Source organism: Xenopus tropicalis, chromosome 1, assembly GCF_000004195.4.
Source record: "Xenopus tropicalis strain Nigerian chromosome 1, UCB_Xtro_10.0, whole genome shotgun sequence".
NCBI classification, from domain to species: Eukaryota; Metazoa; Chordata; class Amphibia; order Anura; family Pipidae; genus Xenopus; species Xenopus tropicalis.
The window spans coordinates 44,093,403-44,113,843 of NC_030677.2; the positions used below are offsets into that span (position 1 = coordinate 44,093,403).

Genomic DNA, 20,441 nt, shown 5'->3' on the forward strand with positions numbered 1-20,441 from the left:
AGTAAGAACAGCCTGATGTTAAAGGATAAGTAAGCCTTTAATCCAGGTCCAGACTGGGATTGAAAAAAGGCCCTGACATTCAAAATACACAAAGGCCCAAACAACCCCCCACCAGCCCAATAGTGACTGTATGACATTTTACAGCTCCTCTGGCATTGGCCAGAATCCACAGATTGTCAGTCTGCTTTACAGCCCCCATGATAGCATATCTTTCTCCATGCATTCATTCTTATGCATCTCTTCAGCTCTGCTACTTCCCAGTCTAGTGTGAAACTCCATCCCCTTTTCTTAACAGAGCTCTCCTCTCTCTGACAGTGCAGATGGTTGAAGAGGTGACTACCACACACGTCTGATTTCCATTTGAGCAGAAGCAGCATGCACGAGCGGTAGGTACCTCTTTAACCGCCTGCACAGTCAGAGAGAGAAACAGAGCTCAGCAAAGATAAGGGGTCTAGTCTAAGAGAGCTGCAGTTGAGCTGCATATGGTACAGAATCTGCATGAGACTGAGTGCAGGGGGAAATTTATGTTAATATGGTCACTATTTAGTGATTTTAGAGACAGAAAAAAAGGTTTAGTTATAAAGGAACAGTTTGCAAAATGTTACACAGGCTATAAAATGTTTCCAATATATTGGAATATAGTTAGCCAAAAATGTAATCTATAAAGGCTGAAGTGAATGGATGTCTAACATAATAGACAGAACACTACTTCCTCCTTTCAGTTCTCTAAACTGTTAGCAGTCAGTAACCAATCAGTGACGTGAGTCACTCAGTGGGGGAAAAAACCTACCCAACCTTGTAATTAAGGGCTATACTCAATAACCCTATACATTTAGTGTAATGGAGACACTGTTCAAACAATTTGCAATTTTTTTTGTGGGTTTTCAAAAATTTCTTGTTGTTTTTTAAATGTTTGTTTATCTGTTTGCCAAAAAAAAGTTTTGGATGGTGGATCCCTTCAACTTTTCTTGTTCAGCAGCTCTCAAATTTTAGCATTTATCTGGTGGTTTCTAGGGCCTAAAGTATCTTGAAAATGAAACTGTAGCATCATATTAAATATGATAGTTGTCAGTGACACCATCAACCACCAGATAGCATTATAAACTTTAGCTGGAAGATGTCCGGCTCCTTTTGTAAAAATACTGCACCCATCAGCACTGTGCTACTAAGTTACACAGGTGGCTGCATTTTTCTCCTAAAAGCACTGGCCCAGAAAAAAATTTGTGATTGAAATATGACATATTGATCAATTAGATCAAATTTTGAACCACTTTCTTCTTAGCTGCATTGACTTTAATTGATTACACCAGCTCTGAAGTGATGCCAAATATTGTATAATTCTAAAGTAAATCAAAATACACAACTGCATAAACATCACCGCTTTTAATTTTGTAATGCATTTTGTATGCTGATTTCAGAAATGGTGATGTACTCAAGTAAAGGTACGCAGCTTAATGAAATAAAAAAAAATAGAAAGTGAATGTAATTGAATGTTTCTGAAGCATAGAGGCAGGGTGACAGCACAGCTATTTAAATACATTTATAACAGGTATGGATATTTTCATTAAAAAAAACGAATTTGGGTTTCATATATAATTTACAAAGGACTTTTATTATACAGCTTTTTATGTGTGGGTGACAGGTCCCCTTTAAGTAGCTTGTAGCAGAGACTGAGTAGCTCCCTTGCTGGCTCTATAAAGTCACTTTAGTTTAGCATATTTCCCAGTGTAAAATTAACAAAGTACTGAAATTAAATAAATCACTGCCACACCAGGTTTAAAAAAAGATAGGCTGCAGTCCTACATTATCCTCTTGTCTCTTTGTATATTGGACATGTTACCCTGCACATTATAAGGATATAACAATATATGTTAAATACAGGCTGAGTGCCTTCATAGAGGGCACGAAACACAGAATTTCCAATATATCTTACACATTTGAAAAAAGTATTACACCAGGGCGCTCAGACTTTGTTGATGTAGGATACATTGGGTTACAGTATCTGTATAAGTTATTCCTATCAACTAACAATGCCAACAAAACAGTGTAGACATCTAAAGCAAGTGTAGTAATAGTTACCCACTACATGGCCAAAACCTGTCAGTAGGGTGCTAGGTTATGGTTTAACATTGAGGGGATGCATCCGTGCAGGGCGAAGCCAGCCATGTGCCCTAGGGGAGGTAGACAACATGTGGGCAGTGGGAGAGAAAGCTCCAGACAAGAGGGAGGCACGTACCTGGCACCCCCCTCCGCCCCGTTGCGTTTATACTGAAGTATAACATGTAACTGCAATTAAAGGAGACTTTAATATAGCATCTTCTCAAAGAGATGAATGGTGTGCTATGTGCATAAAGTATCAATAATGTATCAATAAATCCTGTTCCATCTGTAAAACCGGCATCTCATGGCAATGTTAGGATAATATATGTTACCTACATAAAAATAGCATCTACAACAGGTACAACAGAGTTAAACATACTCTGAATAAATCAACAAAGGCTTCTAAAAGCAAAGAAAAATTACTTCTTTCTATACATTCAATGCAATTTAAATTTAGATACTTCCAATGGTACATTTTAAATCTCATTTACATTCAATATCTGGTAATAATTCTATATTTTGTGATATATGTATAAACATAGAATTAAATGATGAGCAATTATAAGTAATAACCAGTATTCATTGGTACCCCAGAATTATGAATTCAATGTTTATGTGTTTCAGGCAGTAGGGGCAGTTTCTCTGTTCTTCAGCTTAATCCACATGCCATCTTGGGGGCGGAGAATGAGATCTCCTAGAAGGCAAAGATCCTCACGTTTCTGACTCGCCTCTACCCAGTAATTTCTAAGTATAGAGGATAAGACAACTTTTTCTTCCATAAGAGCAAAACGCTGACCTGAGACAAAACAAAACATAATGTTCAATTAAATTAACAGTGAAATTAAGCTCAGTTTATGGCCATTATGTATTATGTAATTTTTTTTCACTTTGCAACCATAACACGTGTCATATAAACAAGGGGCGCTCACTGGTCATTGGTGACTGGATTCCAATTAAAGAGATCTTTGTGAGGTGCTGCTACCATTTTCTGCTGGTCCCAAGTAGGCATCTACTTGCAAATTCATGCACTAACAGTGTTGCAGTAAAAAGCTTGCTCTTCGGCATTTGGTACAAACCCGTGTGTTTCCTTCACTTTCTCAAGAGATGTAAAGTGCTGTATATTATGTGCTCAGGTTATAAATCTAAAAAGTATCAGTGAAGTGAATGAGTGAAAAAAATTTTTGGATAAGATTAAAGGGTTGGTATATCAGCAAGTGTAAAGTAGCAATGTGTTTAAGTGACAGAAGAAGTGGCATCTGGGAGTGATGGTGTCCTTGCACACTAAACGCTGCACCCAATAATGCCTAAAACTCCCAATAAACATGGGGTTAGGGTAAAGCAAGATGGTGGATTTGTGCTCCACTTATAGAGGGCTTAATATAATACTATATAATACTTAACTAAAATGAATTAATTAATAAAGCACCCTATGGTAAAACAGCAAATTAAGAGATCTTATATGTAACTATTATAAGTAAATAACATATATATAAAAAAATATATATATCTGTATATACAGTATATATATGTATATATGTATATACAGTATATATATATATATACATATAAATATATTACAGAAACAGATACAAAGATTGCCATCTAGTGTTAAATATATATAAAACATATATAGAAAATGTGGCAATTTATTTTTATTGAACTGTAATTAAATAATTGACAGTAAGAAAAACTGGACATGTAAAAGCTATAATATAAAATACAAATAATAAAAGCCGAATTAAAAAAAGTATCACAAAATCTGATAATTCATTCAGACAAGAGTTTGTAATTTATAAATCTAATATTTTTTTGCATAGGGAATTAAAAATATTATTGTTATTCAGAAGACTGGGATTAACACAAACTTTTTTCTCACTGGTACTATTTGAATGCATAACCTAAGCACGTAAGTATACAGCACTTTAGCTTCCATGAGAAAGAAACCAACAAAACACGTTGAGTTTGTACAAGATAAATTCTTGATGAACAAGCTTTTTATTGCTGTAAGTGCATTTATTTTTAATTAAAAAAAGTGCCACCCAGACATAAAAAGATGCATAATTAAAGTCCTTCTTAAGTTAAGTATAAAATAAAAATTCCTTTTTTTATTAACACATCAATACCCATTATAAAGCTATTTAAAATCCCAGCTGTCAATCATAAATTGCCTGCCCCACCTCTATGCCTAAGGCACTTTGTTTCCATTTAGCATTTAGCATTTTTCCAATACGTCACTGAACTCCTCACTTTCCCCCTCCCTCCTCACTATCTAATTGTGCATAAGGTCCCTCATTCTGGCAGATAAACAAGATTTTTGGGCGATACAATTCTTGCCTTAATAACAGTGCCCATAAAATGGCGCCTGCCTGCTTTCTGTGATTGTGAATTCCAAGGACACAAGATTTAAATAATTTATATAGTGTAAGTAAAGTTTATTTTACTTGACAAACACAATAAAAAAGAATTTGGAATTATTTCCTTGGGTAACAGGTCCCCTTTACTGCTTATTTTGAACACTGTTACCTGCTAGGGCCATTTCTCTTAAAAGCATATCTTAAAGCCAGGGGCAGGCCAAGCCAAATGGGATGTGGGAACCCTAGGCAACCCGGTTGGCAACCTTGCCTGTGCACCCTAACCCTAATCTTGGTGAAAGCCCATTCCTGTTTCAGCCCAATAATGCCCTAGGGACAAGAATCATGATGGCAGCATGGCACTGATTAGTATAGTACCCAGGGCCAGTGCTTTTTTCATCAAAGAGAAGAGCCATCACAGGGTGTATGATATAAGATTACAATCACTGTGGGGGTGCTTAACAAATTATTCCCTACCCATTGATTTAGCCTCTTCTTGCCCTTTAAGCACTATTCCTGCTGGTAATAAATAGTTGCTATGGGCAATTTCCATAAAAACTACAGGGGTAATTTACAAAGCACCATGCAGTTGCAGAGTGCAAAAAAGTATCTTACCTATATTGCTGTATGCCCCAAGCTCCTTTATAGTGCATAGAGGCCTGTGCAGCTTGCCCCTTGATTACCCTCTGCCTGCGTAGGCAGCTCTCAATTGAGGAGGGGTGGGCGGGGACACTCCTCCCAAGTTAGGGAGTGTCAGGAGGTGCAGCCCACATTGGCTCCTCCCAGAAGCCTCATCAGTCTCAGTATTATAATCCAGAGTGCATAATGCACATGGGGAGGGGTGGTTCTAATTTAACTTTACGAATGACCAAAATCCAAAGGAACTAGTAATGGCAGAAAGCAACCAATGGAGGAATAGATATTTCCTAGATTGTTATAACATATATTAAAAAAAATATTAGAATTTGTCAGCAATCCACATTCCCTCTTCCTGAGTGTGAAAATAATAAGAAAAATTAATATAGGAGAAAATAGTAAGATTAGTGTGGCTCAGAGACAAAGAAAGCAGCTAATCCCACAATGACCATTTACAAAAACTGCTAATTTGTTCAGAAAACATGACTTCTCACCAATGCAGTTTCTGAGTCCAGCTGAAAAGGGAATATAGGCATAAGGATTGCGCCCACTTGCATTTTCAGGAAAGAACCTTTCCGGCCTGAATTCTTCTGGTTCAGGAAAATATTCTGGATCACGATGCAGTGCATAAGGAATAATGACAACATTCACTCCTTTTGGCACATGAAACCCTCCTGAACAGAGAAACATAAAGAGACACAGAAAATGTAAATTCACAAAAGACAGGGGAGAGTATTTCTATCATATTATTATATAGCTGGAGCAAGAGTGAGAGAGAGAGCTTAAAATATAGGTAGATGTCAGAAAATTAGAAATATATGCACAGCTTTCACTAATGACATTAAGGCTCATTTACATCCCCAAGTGAAGTTAAGGTCCCTGCAATTTCTCAGCAGTCATTTGCACGTAAAAAAAATGTTGCACTTCCATATAGGTGGACTTGGCACTGTTCTGTCCTTCCTGCCTTCCGACAGAATTGATCACTGCTACATCTACCGACTTAGACAAACCCTACAGCTACCATTAGCTCCTGACCAGGGGTAGCTCCAGGGTTCCCTTTGCGACCAGTGTTAATAGGCGCAACACAGTGTCAAGCACGTCATCCCCTTGGGACCACAATGACACTAGAAATCTCAGAGATGCTGCATTGGGGTCCTGCCCCTCATGACTACTCAGCACACTGGGGCTGAAATTTAGTGTATGAACATAAGGCCTAAATAAAAAAGTGCAGTTGTCAATCGCAACCAGGACAATCTACTCCAAGCATAAAATGTACAGTTTGTGCCACCATCCCCTCAGACTTTTAATGAAATTGGCCTATGTAAAGTCCTGTGTAACCTGTTGGCAGTATATACAGTAAATAAATAATATCATCCCTTTTAATATTCAGCAGTGGAGCATTTCATGGGCTTCCCTCTGACTCCCACTTGTCTAGTGCTCCTTCAGAATCCTTTCTGAGAGTTCTGTTCTCTATACAAAAGCATTTTACCTGCCGATTTTATCCATTATTTCAACTTTAGGCTGATGCCACACGTGGCGTTTTTACACTGCGTATTTTCTCAGCCTAAAAACGCCGCACAAGCCACACAGCCTCTGACTATGGCTTTTTCAGCCTAGTACTGGTGACGTAGCAAATCCCGTTTCCCATGGTGCTAATAGTGTGAAATAGTAAAAAACGCCGCGTATTTCCACTAGGTCTGGCATCTGCCTTTGTGTATACATAGGAATAGGTTGCTGTACAAATAACGGCGTATTTCAGCAAACACTTGAAAAATCCGTGGTAAGGTGTTTTCTAACGTATTTACGCATTGTGTGGTTTCCTTCGAGTCTTTTCAAGTTATTTCTATGGATGATGATATTGTGCATTTTTCAGCCGCCGAGAGAATTAGATACGCAGAGTAAAAACGCCACGTGTGGCATCAGCCTTAGTGAATAAAGTAAGCAAAAAATTCTATCACAATATCACAGCCCAATAAAACTTTATACACAGACACTCCATCGTTCTCAGACCAAATTATTATATTTAAAGCGTGCCTTACGGATGCTGCAGTCTTCTGTAACGGTTCGAGCAAAGAACGGGACAGAAGGGTATATTCGAAGTGCTTCTTTAATTACAGCTTCAAGATAGCGCAACTTCTTTAGATCATCCATTGTGACAGGACGGTCAGATTTACCTGTTTTTGTCCAATAAAAACAAGTAATTTGTTAGGTCTCACCTGTTATCTATACATTTATCAATAATTTCCAAAGTCCAGTCTCTTAGCAGAGACTTTTTTTTAGCAGATGAATGAACTAGGAGGCAAGGGCAAGCTTTGCAAATGATTAATAGCCATTATCTTTTTTAAAAATGATACATCAAAAGGCAAACCAGAAAAAAAAGTTAAGCTTTCAAGGCATTTCATAGTTTTAACGGTAGCTGGTATATCTGCTATAGGCATAATAGTTATGTTATGGAAATAGTTAGTGCAATAGTTACCTTTCTCGTGTCTTATCTTGCAATAACAAAGTATAGCTTCTGGGTGCGATCTCTTGCCACTTTGGGTCCTGTTCTTTGCATTCTTCAGACAGTAGCATGGACAGCTGAAGTTAAGCAGGATCTGGTTTCAACTGCACATGCTCAGTGCTGGTCACTGCAGAGAAAAGGACCTGAAGTGGCGTAAGGTGGTGCCCACCAACACCGCTGTGCTACTCTGCTAATTTACAACAAGGTTCAGCAAACAGCTAAATTAAAAGGAACAGTAACACCAAAAAATGAAAGAGCTTTAAAGAAATAAAAATATAATGCACTGTTGCCCTGCACTGGTAAAGCTGGTGTGTTTGCTACAGTAACACTACTATAATTTATATAATAAGCTGCTATGTAGCCACGGGGGCAGCCATTCAAGCTGGAAAAAAGGAGAAAAGGCACAGGTTATTTAGCAGATAACAGATAAGTTCTGTAGAATACAATAGAGTTTTATCTGTTAACTGCTATGTGCCTGTGCCTTTTCTCCTTTGAATGGCTGCCTCCATGGCTACATAGCAGCTTATTTATATAAATTATAGTAGACTTTCTGAAGTAAACACACAACTTTTACCAGTGCAGGGCAGCAGCACATTATATTTTAGTTACTTTTATACACTTTAATTTTTTGGTGTTACTGTTCCTTAAAGGGGCTCCCAGTCGTGCAGACCAGCAGATTATAGAGTCAACAGAAGGCTTCAATATATTGTAGGTTAGCTCAAAACTTTCTTAGCAGCAGCACTATGCACTAGCCTGTCCCAATCATTGCTTCCAATTTAAATTAAGTATGGCGAGAAAGGATTGAGAGAATAATTTTCCACCCTCGAGCTACTAAATTTTTAACTCTAAAACCACTAGTAAAATTGTTACTGCTCAGTAAAAATCATTAAGGCTTGATAAATACTCCCCATTGTTGTCGTCTTCTACTACTTGTATTACTAACTGGCCAGGACTGTGTTACCCTCACTTTTTTTAGGTTACATTTAAAACAGCAAATACATGTACAGGTTCTGTTATGTAGAATGTTTGGGACCTGGGGTTTTCTGGATATGGGAAATTTCTATAATCTTGATCTCCAAGTAAAAAAAAATAAAATAATTTAAACTGTCAATATACCCAATAGGATTGTTTTGCCACCAATATGGAATTTTAAGCTTAGTAAGGATCTAGTACATGGTACTGTTTTATTATTACAGAGATGAAGGAATCATTTTTTAAAAATTAGAATTATTTGCTTATAATGGAGTCTATTGGACATGGCCTTCTTGTAATTTGGAACTTTCTGGATAATGGGTTTCATATAACAGATCCCACACTTGCATTCGATTAAGGACAGAGTGTCACTATCATTTTGATGTATAAAGTCCAACCTTACCAAAAACTTCATCCAGCTCTTTATGCACTTGTCTCTGAGCCTCTGGGTGTGAGCCAAGTAAAAACAAAGACCAGTTTAGGGCTGCAGCTGTCGTATCATGACCCTAAATATTCAAATATATTGATATTAAGCAAATATCAGGAATTACATTAAGCATCTTCCTGTCAATTCATTTACAAATTAAAAAAAAAAAAGATTTACTGTATACCTCAATGTTAATTAAAAAATGAATATCATTTATTATAATATTGATTTATCTGAAGAAGTGGCAAATTTTCACCACATCTGGTAGCCTACAGCAACCAATTAACAGGCAGCTTTCACTGAAAAACCTGTTAACCAACATCTGCTTGGTTGTTATACTGTAGGTTATTGACCTGGTACAGACTCTTAATGAATGGCAAAATTCAAATAATTGTCAGCTAATTACCCCTATCAGAATGAGAGAGGTAGCTGAGCAGTAGGAAGCAGAAGTTGCTGTACCGCTCTTAGAATCCATATATGTGATCTTTATCCTGTGACTTGCATTATCTGGAGATACAGCAACACAAGCCTGTGGCCTTTGGTCTGTTATGATTAGATCACATGGGAATTCTGAGACAGAGAGACATTATGATATGGAGAGAGATTCTCTAGTAGTTGACCTTTCCACCAGCCTATGGGCGTGTCTACCAGCCTATTGGCAGTGACACACGGGGAGATTAGTTGCCCACAGTAGCAGAGAAAAATCATGGGTGAAAAATCTCCCCATGTGCCACTACCCTAAAGGCCTTCTTAAGGATAATGGCACACGGGAAGATTAGTCACCTCCGGTTAAATCTCAGCTACCGTGGGCAACAAATGCTTTCCCACCGGCAATAAAGTGAATCGCCGGTTTCATTTTGCACAGGAAACTTTGTGTGACTAGGAATATGTAGTGCCATGTGTGCTTTTCCACTTTGCCGCTGGGAATGCATTTTGGGGAGATTTGTCACTTGCAGCAGCAGAGATTTAACCACTGGCCTCAAATCTCCATGTGTACAATTACCCTAAGGGGCAATGACAGCCAGTTAGTTTTGTTGCCCCCATTAACTGATGGTGCAAACGCTTTAGAGCAAATGTCTTAAAATGTAAATCTGCTTTGCTTTAAAAACATTTTATTGGATAAATAAAGCACCTAAATAAGTAGTTGTAAAAGTCAGTAGTGACCATTAATACTTTGTTATAAACTTTACAAAGTGAAAACAAGTAATTCCATATTATACTGTACCTCAAACATGAAGGTATCAACTTCCTCACGGATATCCATGTAGCTCATTTTATTGCCCGCATCATCTGTTGCCATTAGAAGCATATCTAGAAATGCACTTCTTTTCTTGGGCTTGTCTGACTCAGGATCACTATCACAATGTTCTTTTTTTTGTTCTCCCATTTTCTTGAGCTCTTCTGCTCTTTCTAGAATAGCCTTTTCATAAAAAAAGAGTAGAAAAGTCAGTAAGTAAGGTTAAACTCTAGTCATACAGTATGACACAGATTCTGTCAACTCAGTCACCTTGAGAACCTGTGTAGTAGTGCCACATCACTGCACCACCTGCTGCCATATCTAACAGCCTGCAAAAATGATCATACTACAGACCAATTGCTGCTATGTACTTTGTACAAAGTAACAAGTTGATGCAGAGTCAGTTACCTTATCAGTAAAGGCATGAAGGATTTTTAGGTTTTTATCATGCTCCTTTCCATCTTTCAAATATGCATAAAAAAAGTCAAGCCATAACCATGGCATTTTCTGTCTGCGCTGAATAATATCACTCATCCTAAGAGACATTAGGAATAAATATTAGTTGTATGCATATAAATAAATACATGTATTACTTCTGTGGTAATTCATTGCAAACAAGTTGCAGTACCCTATAGGGATCACTTATTATGCCCCAGGCGCAAGTACAAGAGCACTAAGAGGACATGAGCATGCCCCTTAGTAGCATTTGCTCTCAGGGGTCTGCCGCACTGGATCAAAAATTCAGCACTCCCTGCAGAGAAAAGCCTCAGGAGGCCTCTAACTGATGCAGAATATAGGGGTGGGAGGGGGGACACCTACGCCCCTCACCAATACAGTGCCAACTAATGGCATTATGCATACACATAAAGAAGCACCTGTAGGAGCAAGGTACATTGTAAGACCTTCTACCTAATACCTTCTCTACACAGGTGTTCTAGGGCTTCTTTGCATTCAACAGTGCTTTACTCTGCTTCTTGGCCTGTGTTCCAATGCAATGGTGCAGACTGAACATTTCCTGAATGCAATGTGCAATACAGTGTAAACCTGTGAAGATTTTAAAGATAACAGCAGAAGCCCTATTTTGTCATAGTGGGAATTCTAGAGGGGACACACTTAGGCACTTAGGGCTATTGGGCACAGAGCATATGTTAGTCAGGATTTTCTTATACATGTATACAGATATAAAAGAACAGTATGCCCTAATGGCAGATGAATAATACTACACCAAAAATACACAAAGTACTCAGTTAATTAAGGCTGCTTGACAACCGTATGCTTCAAGAGTAACTTAACATTGGCTGTAGCTGCACTTGTTAATCCTCAATCATGTGTGACCAATGTCCCTGCTTAAAGGGGTTGTTCATTTTTAAATTAACTTTTAATATGACATTAGTGCAACTGGTTCTCATTTTTTATTTTTTGTGGTTTTTCAGTTATTTCACTTTTTATTCAGCAGCTCTTCAGTTTGGTATTTTAGCAGCTAGCCGGTTGCTAGGGTATTGTTTACCTTAGTAACCGGACAGTGGTTAGAATGAGAGACTGGACTATGAATAACAACAAAATTGTAGCCTCACAGAGAAAAAGTTTATGGCTGCCAGGGTTAGTGACCCCCATTTCAAAGCTGAAAAGATGTAGAAGAGTAAGGCAAATATTTCAAAACCTATAACAAATAAATTATATAGACCAACTGCAAAGCTGCTAAAAATAGGACATTCTATAACACACTAAAAGTTAATTTAAAGGTGAACCACCCCTCTAATTTTTGCTTAGGCCTGTCTACCAGTGGTCACCAAAGGTCATATGGTATCATCTGCCACACAAACCAGAATACATACACCTCCAATAATGGGGGTTCCCTAGCTTACCTTGCACCTTATAGCTCAGAGAAACATTCTTGGAGATGGCTCCATTCTCCTATACTTTATGGTCACACTATGGTAGGGATATCTGGATTTTTTTCTTTTTTAGCAGATTAGCCTTCAAGCATACTAGAAGAATCTACATGTTAACCTTGACTGCAACTTTCTAAAATACAGCTATAATAAATTCCAGTAGTAATATTAAGTATTTTTAGACACTTACTTGTATATAGCATGAACATATTCAGAATCTCTATTGCTTTGTGCTTGTATTTTCCTTCCCATGGCTGTTTCTAAAGATTGAAAAGACAAACACATAATTACAAGGCTTCAGGAATGCTGTGTCCTCTGTAAAAAAAAGTTCTACTTTTCCTTTTCTCATATCCAAACAGCCTCACAATCTCAAACAACTGTTAAATACTATTAATTCCTGGTTTCATCCATCCTTCCCGCCTGTTGCCTCTCCAATCAATTTACAGGAATTCCATACTGCTAGATATCTTCTAGGGCAAAAACATTGCAAGGAAATTATTCTGTCCCTTTACCCTTCTCTAACTTCTATCTTACCACCAGCTCTACTGATTATGTTACATCCTCATTCCTCTTCTTCCACCCATATTTGCTCCAACCATTTGAGCACACTGTCATCAAATCTATCTTTCAATGCCATCCAAGCAATGGCCAATGTCCCATCTCTTCTTTTTCTTAAAATAACTTGCAGCAGGATATACACAGCCATCTCAAACTATTTTACAACTCCCTATTAGGCCCAAAACAGTCTGGTTTCTGCCACCACCACTCTACTACACTCTATAGAATCAGCCTTTACAAAAGTAGCAAACAATGTACTTGCTGCTAAATCCAAACTTCACTACTCCCTCCCTTTAATGCAACTAAACTTTTTTGAAGTCCATTCCTTGCATTTTTTACACTGAGAATGGCTTTTCATTGAAAGCTATAAACATAACTCCAAGTTACCTGATATGATGTCCAATGCACAAAGCGTCACATCCATAAAGCAATTAAACGACTCCCCATCAACATGCTTTTGGAGCTTCTCCACTAATATCTTGGATTGTTCATTCATGACTTCCAAAAACTCAGAGAGAATTGCAAAATGAAAGGTTGGAGTTATCATCTTTCTTCTTGATCGCCACTTTTCCCCTGTACTGAGGGAAAAACAGGCAATGGATAGTCTCATTCTTGTTAATGTTTTCAACAAAATTAGCTTCTAAGGGCTCTGGCACACGAGATTTGTCGCCTGCGTTTTTTCCCCCTGGTGCTTTGGCGACAAGTTGCCACGACAATACCCACGAAGAGATTTCATGCGAGTTGAGCTCCAGGCGATCTGCTACCCATGGTACACTCAACAGTTAACCCCCCCTCATGTTTACTCAAGTCGCTCAGAAAAGGGTCTGTGTGCGATTTGAAACAGCAGGCGATTTGAAGTAGCCTCGTATGTTTTGACGCTGGCGATTTCAATTGATTTAGCATTGGCGTCTTGTCGTTCGTCTTGTTGCCAAATCGCTCTTTTAAAAATCGCCGGCGACAAATCTCCTCGTGTGCCAGAGCCCTAAAGGGGAAGGAAAATTATAATCAGTGTGGGTTGGGGGGGTGGGGGCAATCCAGTCCAACCCAGAGTCTTTCAGGGGATCACTCAAACACAATCCAAAATCCTGAAGAAGAATTTTTGCACTTGTCCTTACCACCCGCACATGGAACGACATGAAGGCTATCATCAAAATTCCATGTGCAACACATAACTTATTGATAAATGAGACTCGTACTTATTCTTCTACACTTTGAAGAAAGAATCTTAAGAAGTTAAGAATCTAAATCACTGATTGTAAGTACCTTGTTAGCAGTCCTTTGCCAAGCCAAGGATGAAGAAATTTATAGGAATAGGCCTTGTCCATATGTTTGGATGTGCTCAGAATAGGCTAGAGGAAACACATTTTAAATGCAATAGTATATTTTAATAGAGTCACAAAACAAATTACAAGTCAGATAAATCTAATTTACACACCCATAAAATGGTGGGTCAGCTAAAGCAATAACTAACCATGTATGTTTTGCCCAGACACATGACAATATACTATTCTCACATAATGTATTCTCAAACTTGCTATCCTTATTTAAATCTAAAGGTAACATCAAGACACCAATCAAAATCAAAAACATAAGTTGTGCCACCAGCTTTGGCCCTTAAGGAAGTAGCCATCAGTCCTTCCTTTTAAAGGTTCTGCCCCCAATGAGAAGGCAGAAACATTAAAAGGAAGTACTGCTGGAGTCATTAAGAAGAGTACTTTTCCCTTTTGTGCACAAAATGATGGATGTATTACTAGCGTGAGCAGTTTCTTAACACATATTTACCCCGAAAACACTTAAAGCTTTCATTACTTATTAAGGTGGCTTTACAAAATATAGTAATATATGTTTGTGGACTGAATATTTCTGTCCCAATAACACACATTCTAAATTTCAGTGGTTTTAAATAAAACTAACACTGAGAGCAACATTTCAGAGCATAATGAGAGAGTTGGATAGGGGTCTGTATACTTTTGCAAGATGCTGCATATCAGAAACAGTACTTACCTCCACAGTATCTGCATGGTAGACTATTATAAAAGGAATTGGCCCAATCCAAATTTTTATAAGTGGTTCCGATCTAAAGCTCTCTGTGAATTCACACATTTGCAGGAAGAAATCTGTAAAACAATATAAGCACATTTACCTGTAATAATATAACATATAATTAATGGCCACAGTTTGTATGTGTGTTTTTAGTGCTATGTTTGTGTCTCTTATATAGATTTTAAACAACTGGGAGCTTACTACACTACTCATACTACTTAGTTAATCAAAGTCCATATACTATGGAATATGTGTAGTTAACGTTCTGCTTTACACTTTATTCTGAGGGTCTGTAGGGATGCTGCTGGGAGAGAAGCCTGCCTTCTGCGCATGTGCAACTCAATAGCAAAACCCAAGGTGCGCTGTATAGACTGGCAGGTGTAGGGGATCCCATGCAGAGCAGGCAGCTACCACTTTCCACCAAAGGTATAGGGGTGGCAATAGCAAAAAGAGCGTTTTAGGAAGTACCAAGAAGAATAAGAGAAGCAGTCCATTTGCAGTGGGCTGTACCGTCCTGGCTGGAGCACTTACCTCCCCCGTTGGGCTTCAGGAACAGCGCGTCCCCCACTATCGGGTAATTGGGACCGGGGCCCGGGATTGGTTTCATAAGTTTCCATTTGCGCACGTAGTCCTGCAGGGCAGGCAGAATCGAGAGCGCCAGCAGGGTCAGCAGCACCACGGCCGCCGCCACCCACACCAACAGATGGACTTCTCCCCTCAGCTCCATGGCTATGTCTTCATGCAGAACATAGGCCAGTGCCGGGATGTGTAGCAGCGCTGAGGTATCGCCTCTCTCCTCCCTAGATACGCGGCAGACTTGACAGGACACAGCGGGGCGGGGACACACTTCCTATCCCTCCTACTATCCCGCTCGCTTGCTTATTGTTACACTAGCAACACGTACGCCCCGCCCTCTAGAACTACAACTGAGACTACTGTAAAATAGTCATGTCTTGAGTCGTCTGTAATGAGAGTATTAGCGTGTCCACTGCGCCCTTATCCTAAAATGGGTTGTGCCTTTGCCTCATACTAATAGTGATGCCATGAGTCTGTATTGATAGTATCAGCGTGTGCCCTGCACCTCCGTGCCTGCTGTGCCTGCCTCATAGTAAAATAGTCATGTTGTTTGAAAAAATAAAAATTATAAAAAAAAAATAGTCATATTGTGAGTCTGTACTGAGCATATCAACAAGTACACAGCTCATACTGGAATAGCCATGCAGGACTTTTTTCTTACAGTATAAGCATGCAGCAAACAGCCCTCATACAGTAACTACTAGAGTACAGTGCAAATTCACCTCATGCTAATATAGAGATATCAATACAAGTGTGTGCTGTTATAGACTCATCTGTATGGTGGTTGTGCTGTAATTTATGCATCTGTCTGTCTGAATGTCCAGTTATTCCTGTTTTTCACAAAAACATACAGGCAGGTTGGTTGGCTTCAGATGGAAGTGACCATAATGTGTACATGATAAGGGCCTTATGAGGTCATGTAATGAAAGGCACTAAGTCTGCCCAGGCACAGTAACCCATAGCAATTACTCCCATTTCCCCCTAAAAGTTACAAGCAGGTCGGTTGGCTCTAATAGAACTGACCCTAGCGTGGGGCTAAGTCTACAATGAGTAGGTAGCATCAACTGGCAAACATATTATTCGTTGCTATGGGTTACTGCAACTGGGCAAACTTAGTGCATGTTATTACATAGGATGTTGGCACCATATAAAGAATAATGCATGTATGGTCCTCTTCTACATATTAATAATAGCAGTAGTATTGTACCATGTACACCCTCAGGACTGGGCAAAAGGTATTTTGGCACCCAACGTAAGTGCTTCAATCAGCATGGCCCCTACTCCTCTCCCTTCCTGACTGCCCTTGAACTGATTCACAGCTGGCAGTACCTTGCTGTGCCAGCAGCCAGAGAGTGGGGGGCTGTGCCAGTTGAAGCACATGGCGATGCTCTTCATTGATCAGGCACATTCTTCCCAAAACAATGCAGCTTGGGAGGGTGGTGCAATTCTAATACCTATAAAAACAAACATGATGTAATTAATCAGGACAACCATATAGGGGGTTTCTTGACATGGGGGCAGTGGCTTTATTCTTATAGCAGAGAAGTAATTAATTATGACTGTTTGTGAATTGGGACATTTAAACTTGCTTTATTTTTTTTTTATTCCCATTTAAATTTAGTAGGAGTCGGAGTCGGTTCATTTTTTTCCGACTCCAGGTACCCAAAATTGCCTCCAACTCCACAGCCCTGAATGTAACACTCCTGGACGTCTACTTACCCTTTGATAAATATGCCCCAGGTATGGACTTCATTCATCTGAATGGTAAATACTGTGTTTTGTTGAAAATCCACAGCAAATAACTAAATATTATACCTGGAATTCCATTACAAGAAGATTTGAGGTCTGTTAGTGCGTATTTGTGATATTATGAACAAAGAGTCATTACTATCCTTTATTATTAATTATATTCTATAAACGGTGCTTGGTGATGTTATTTCTGTTACATGACTCACTGAAACTTGTGTATTATAATAATGTACCCCTTTTGCAAAACATAAAGCTATTAGAAGTCACCTTGGACTTCTATGACCTGCATAACAGCACTCGGCCTTCAGCCTCATGCCTTTATATGGTCATGGAATTTCTTGGTGACTTCTAATATCCTTATATTTTACAGAAGGGGGTATTTCATCCACTATATAATCAGCACAATTATTACTATTTGCCTCTGTCTCATAACGAATTTCATGAACATGAGTCCTCATTCCACAGCTGCAAAATACCCAGTACCCCAATCTTCACATGCCTGTCCTGCCACGATTGGTAACTTATATATATAATATATATTATTAGTGTATGTAACTATTTTTTAAAAATCTTTCATCCAGAAGCAACTTAATTTAAACACTAAATTTGTCCTACTATGAGAGGGACTGAGTTTATAATCTGGTAAACTGTAAGGAAATACCCAGGGAATACTTGACATAATATAAAACAGGTAATTTATTGGCAATAACCAAACAAATGCGTATGCTCATTGACACAATTAATTAGGAGACAGTCCATTCAGATTCCTTCAGTAATAATCCAATTATACAATGCTTCCAAACTGGGATGGCATGAATTACATTTGTACATACAATGCTATTACATGATTACTGTGCTACTGAAGTGGATTGTTTTAATACAGTAGAAAAGTTAATGATGCCACTATTTTATTTTGTCAAATTTGTGGACTATAATACAGACTTTTCAATCCAAAGTAATACAAAAATAAAATTCTCTTATAAATAATATACATATGAAATTTACATAAAGGGTGTGCAGAACATGTCTGTATGTTTTGATGATTGTAGAAAGTGCATGGATCAGTTAACAGGGAATATAAAAGGAACACCATCACAATCCTTAGCAGGTCCCTTTCTACACCTCCTGCTTCCTACACTGGGCAGCCCCCGTGTACCTCCTGCTTCCTACACTGGGCAGCCCCCGTGTACCTCCTGCTTCCTACACTGGGCAGCCCCCGTGTACCTCCTGCTTCCTACACTGGGCAGCCCCCGTGTACCTCCTGCTTCCTACACTGGGCAGCCCCCGTGTACCTCCTGCTTCCTACACTGGGCAGCCCCCGTGTACCTCCTGCTTCCTACACTGGGCAGCCCCCGTGTACCTCCTGCTTCCTACACTGGGCAGCCCATGTGTACCTCCTGCTTCCTACACTGGGCAGCCCATGTGTACCTCCTGCTTCCTACACCGGGCAGCCCATGTGTACCTCCTGCTTTCTACACCGGGCAGCCCATGTGTACCTCCTGCTTCCTACACCGGGCAGCCCATGTGTACCTCCTGCTTCCTACACTGGGCAGCCCATGTGTACCTCCAGCTTCCTACACTGGGCAGCTCATGTGTACCTCCTGCTTCCTACACTGGGCAGCCCATGTGTACCACCTGCTTCCTACCCTGGGCAGCCCATGGGTACCTCCTGCTTCCTACACCGGGCAACCAATGTGTACCTCCTGCTTCCTACACTGGGCAGCCCATGTGTACCTCCAAAATCAGAAAAGAAACCAGTCCTGCCCCACTAACTGCTTATATTCTTCATCCCTTAGGATGGAAGATTGCCCATTGGCCCTTACACTTGACATATTTTACTTCTATGGTGATAGATAAAATTATTTCTGCCACTGTGGCAGGGCCCAGGCACATTTGCAAACCCCAGTAGTTACACAAATGCTTGTAATGCTAAGTGGTCTCAGAAGGGCCTTTCCATAGCCTGACAAGATCCTAACCTAATGGGATTTTCATACCTGCCCAGTAGTTTGGTCAGACCATCGTCAACAGCCAATGTTAGTGCTTCAGTGCTAATGAACTCATGGCCTGCTGGCTTCTTCTGATGTCTTTATTTTAACAAATGTGGTGGTGGTTCATATAACTGGACACTGTCCCATTGATTAAGGCAAGAAAGCTTAATTATCTATATTAGTGCCAATCTGTTGTATAAAAGGGCAAAATTGAAAACATTATCACCGTATTTACAATTCTACTAAGCTGGAGTTACTTCTCAAGGCAAATAAATACTAGATTTCAAAACAGATTTTGAAGAGTTCAGTAATGAATACAAATTAGTGTTGCACTATGATGAAACAAAATGGATCTCCTGGTCTGGTGGGTTCAGGGTTTGGGTTATATCCATAAACTGGCCAAGCCATACCTGTAAATACTGGAGGTGTTTTCAAATTAAAAAAACAATCATTTTATAAATGGTGCTAACATTTAAAAAGCACAGTTTAAATAAATATTTTCTGATTTTAGACCATTTTGATTTGGGTTAATGGCCCATTTATCTGCTTATCTGCCATAGATTATACAATTCACAGGGCCATATGTCAAGGACCTGACTGCCAGAGCTGTATATTTTATGTTTCTTGGTTGCTCTATGATCTCTGCCATGCTGCTAGTTGACTGGCACAGAAAGATCAAGGGCAATGAATTGGCTCAAATTCAAGCTTTGCTTGAAATGTTACACCTTGAATCAAAACCGCTAAATGACAGACAAATGAGGGATATTATTGTACATGGAAAAAAGTACATATTGTACATATTCCAAAAAGTAAGGGAAATATTTCACATTCTTCGTTGTAATAGTCTTAATTAGGCAGTTATTACACTGCATATTTTAATTGCTCATACTACATTTTTACACTAGGGGTGTATTTATTAACATTGGAGACAATGTGATGCCCATAGAAACCAATCGGCAATTAGAGTTGAACAGTCACCTACAAGTTAGAAAACAAAAGCAAAGATCTGATTGGATATTATGAGCAACATTACCGGTGATATTTGTGTCCAATGCTAATAAATACACCCCTAAATGTTTTTGTGTTGTACAAGTGCATACAGCAAACTAAAAATATGTGCTATGACATATATTATTATTATGTATTGTGTGCAATGGGAAAATTGTGCATATTATTTCCACTTTTTTACATTCCCCAAAAAAATGCTTTTACAAGTGAGCTTGGGCTAAAAGAGTCTGATTCATCAACAAAAGATTGGATATTTTCCAATAAATCCCATCTCCAGATGGCATCCTTGACTCCTACAGGAGATCAGGTTCTACCAACTGATCAGCTGTTGCAAATAATCCATAATGAACTCAGCATTATAAGTGGCTACTTATTTCATCCAGAGTCAAGGCACAAGTATA

At 39.0% G+C, this 20,441-nt stretch overlaps 1 protein-coding gene across 1 annotated transcript; it reads right to left on the reverse strand.

Annotated features, from left to right (window-relative positions):
- Positions 1 to 1,593: 1,593 nt before the first annotated feature.
- On the reverse strand, positions 1,594 to 15,620 carry cyp4v2.1 (cytochrome P450 family 4 subfamily V member 2, gene 1). The gene is made up of 11 exons (XM_002934400.5): positions 15,251 to 15,620; positions 14,681 to 14,793; positions 13,940 to 14,025; positions 13,064 to 13,254; positions 12,309 to 12,378; positions 10,635 to 10,761; positions 10,215 to 10,409; positions 8,966 to 9,068; positions 7,127 to 7,261; positions 5,582 to 5,761; positions 1,594 to 2,896 (listed from the first exon to the last, which is right to left on the reverse strand). Exons 1-11 carry the CDS (start codon positions 15,444 to 15,446, stop codon positions 2,721 to 2,723), a joined length of 1,572 nt encoding a protein of 523 aa, XP_002934446.1. The 5' UTR covers positions 15,447 to 15,620; the 3' UTR covers positions 1,594 to 2,720.
- Positions 15,621 to 20,441: the final 4,821 nt, after the last annotated feature.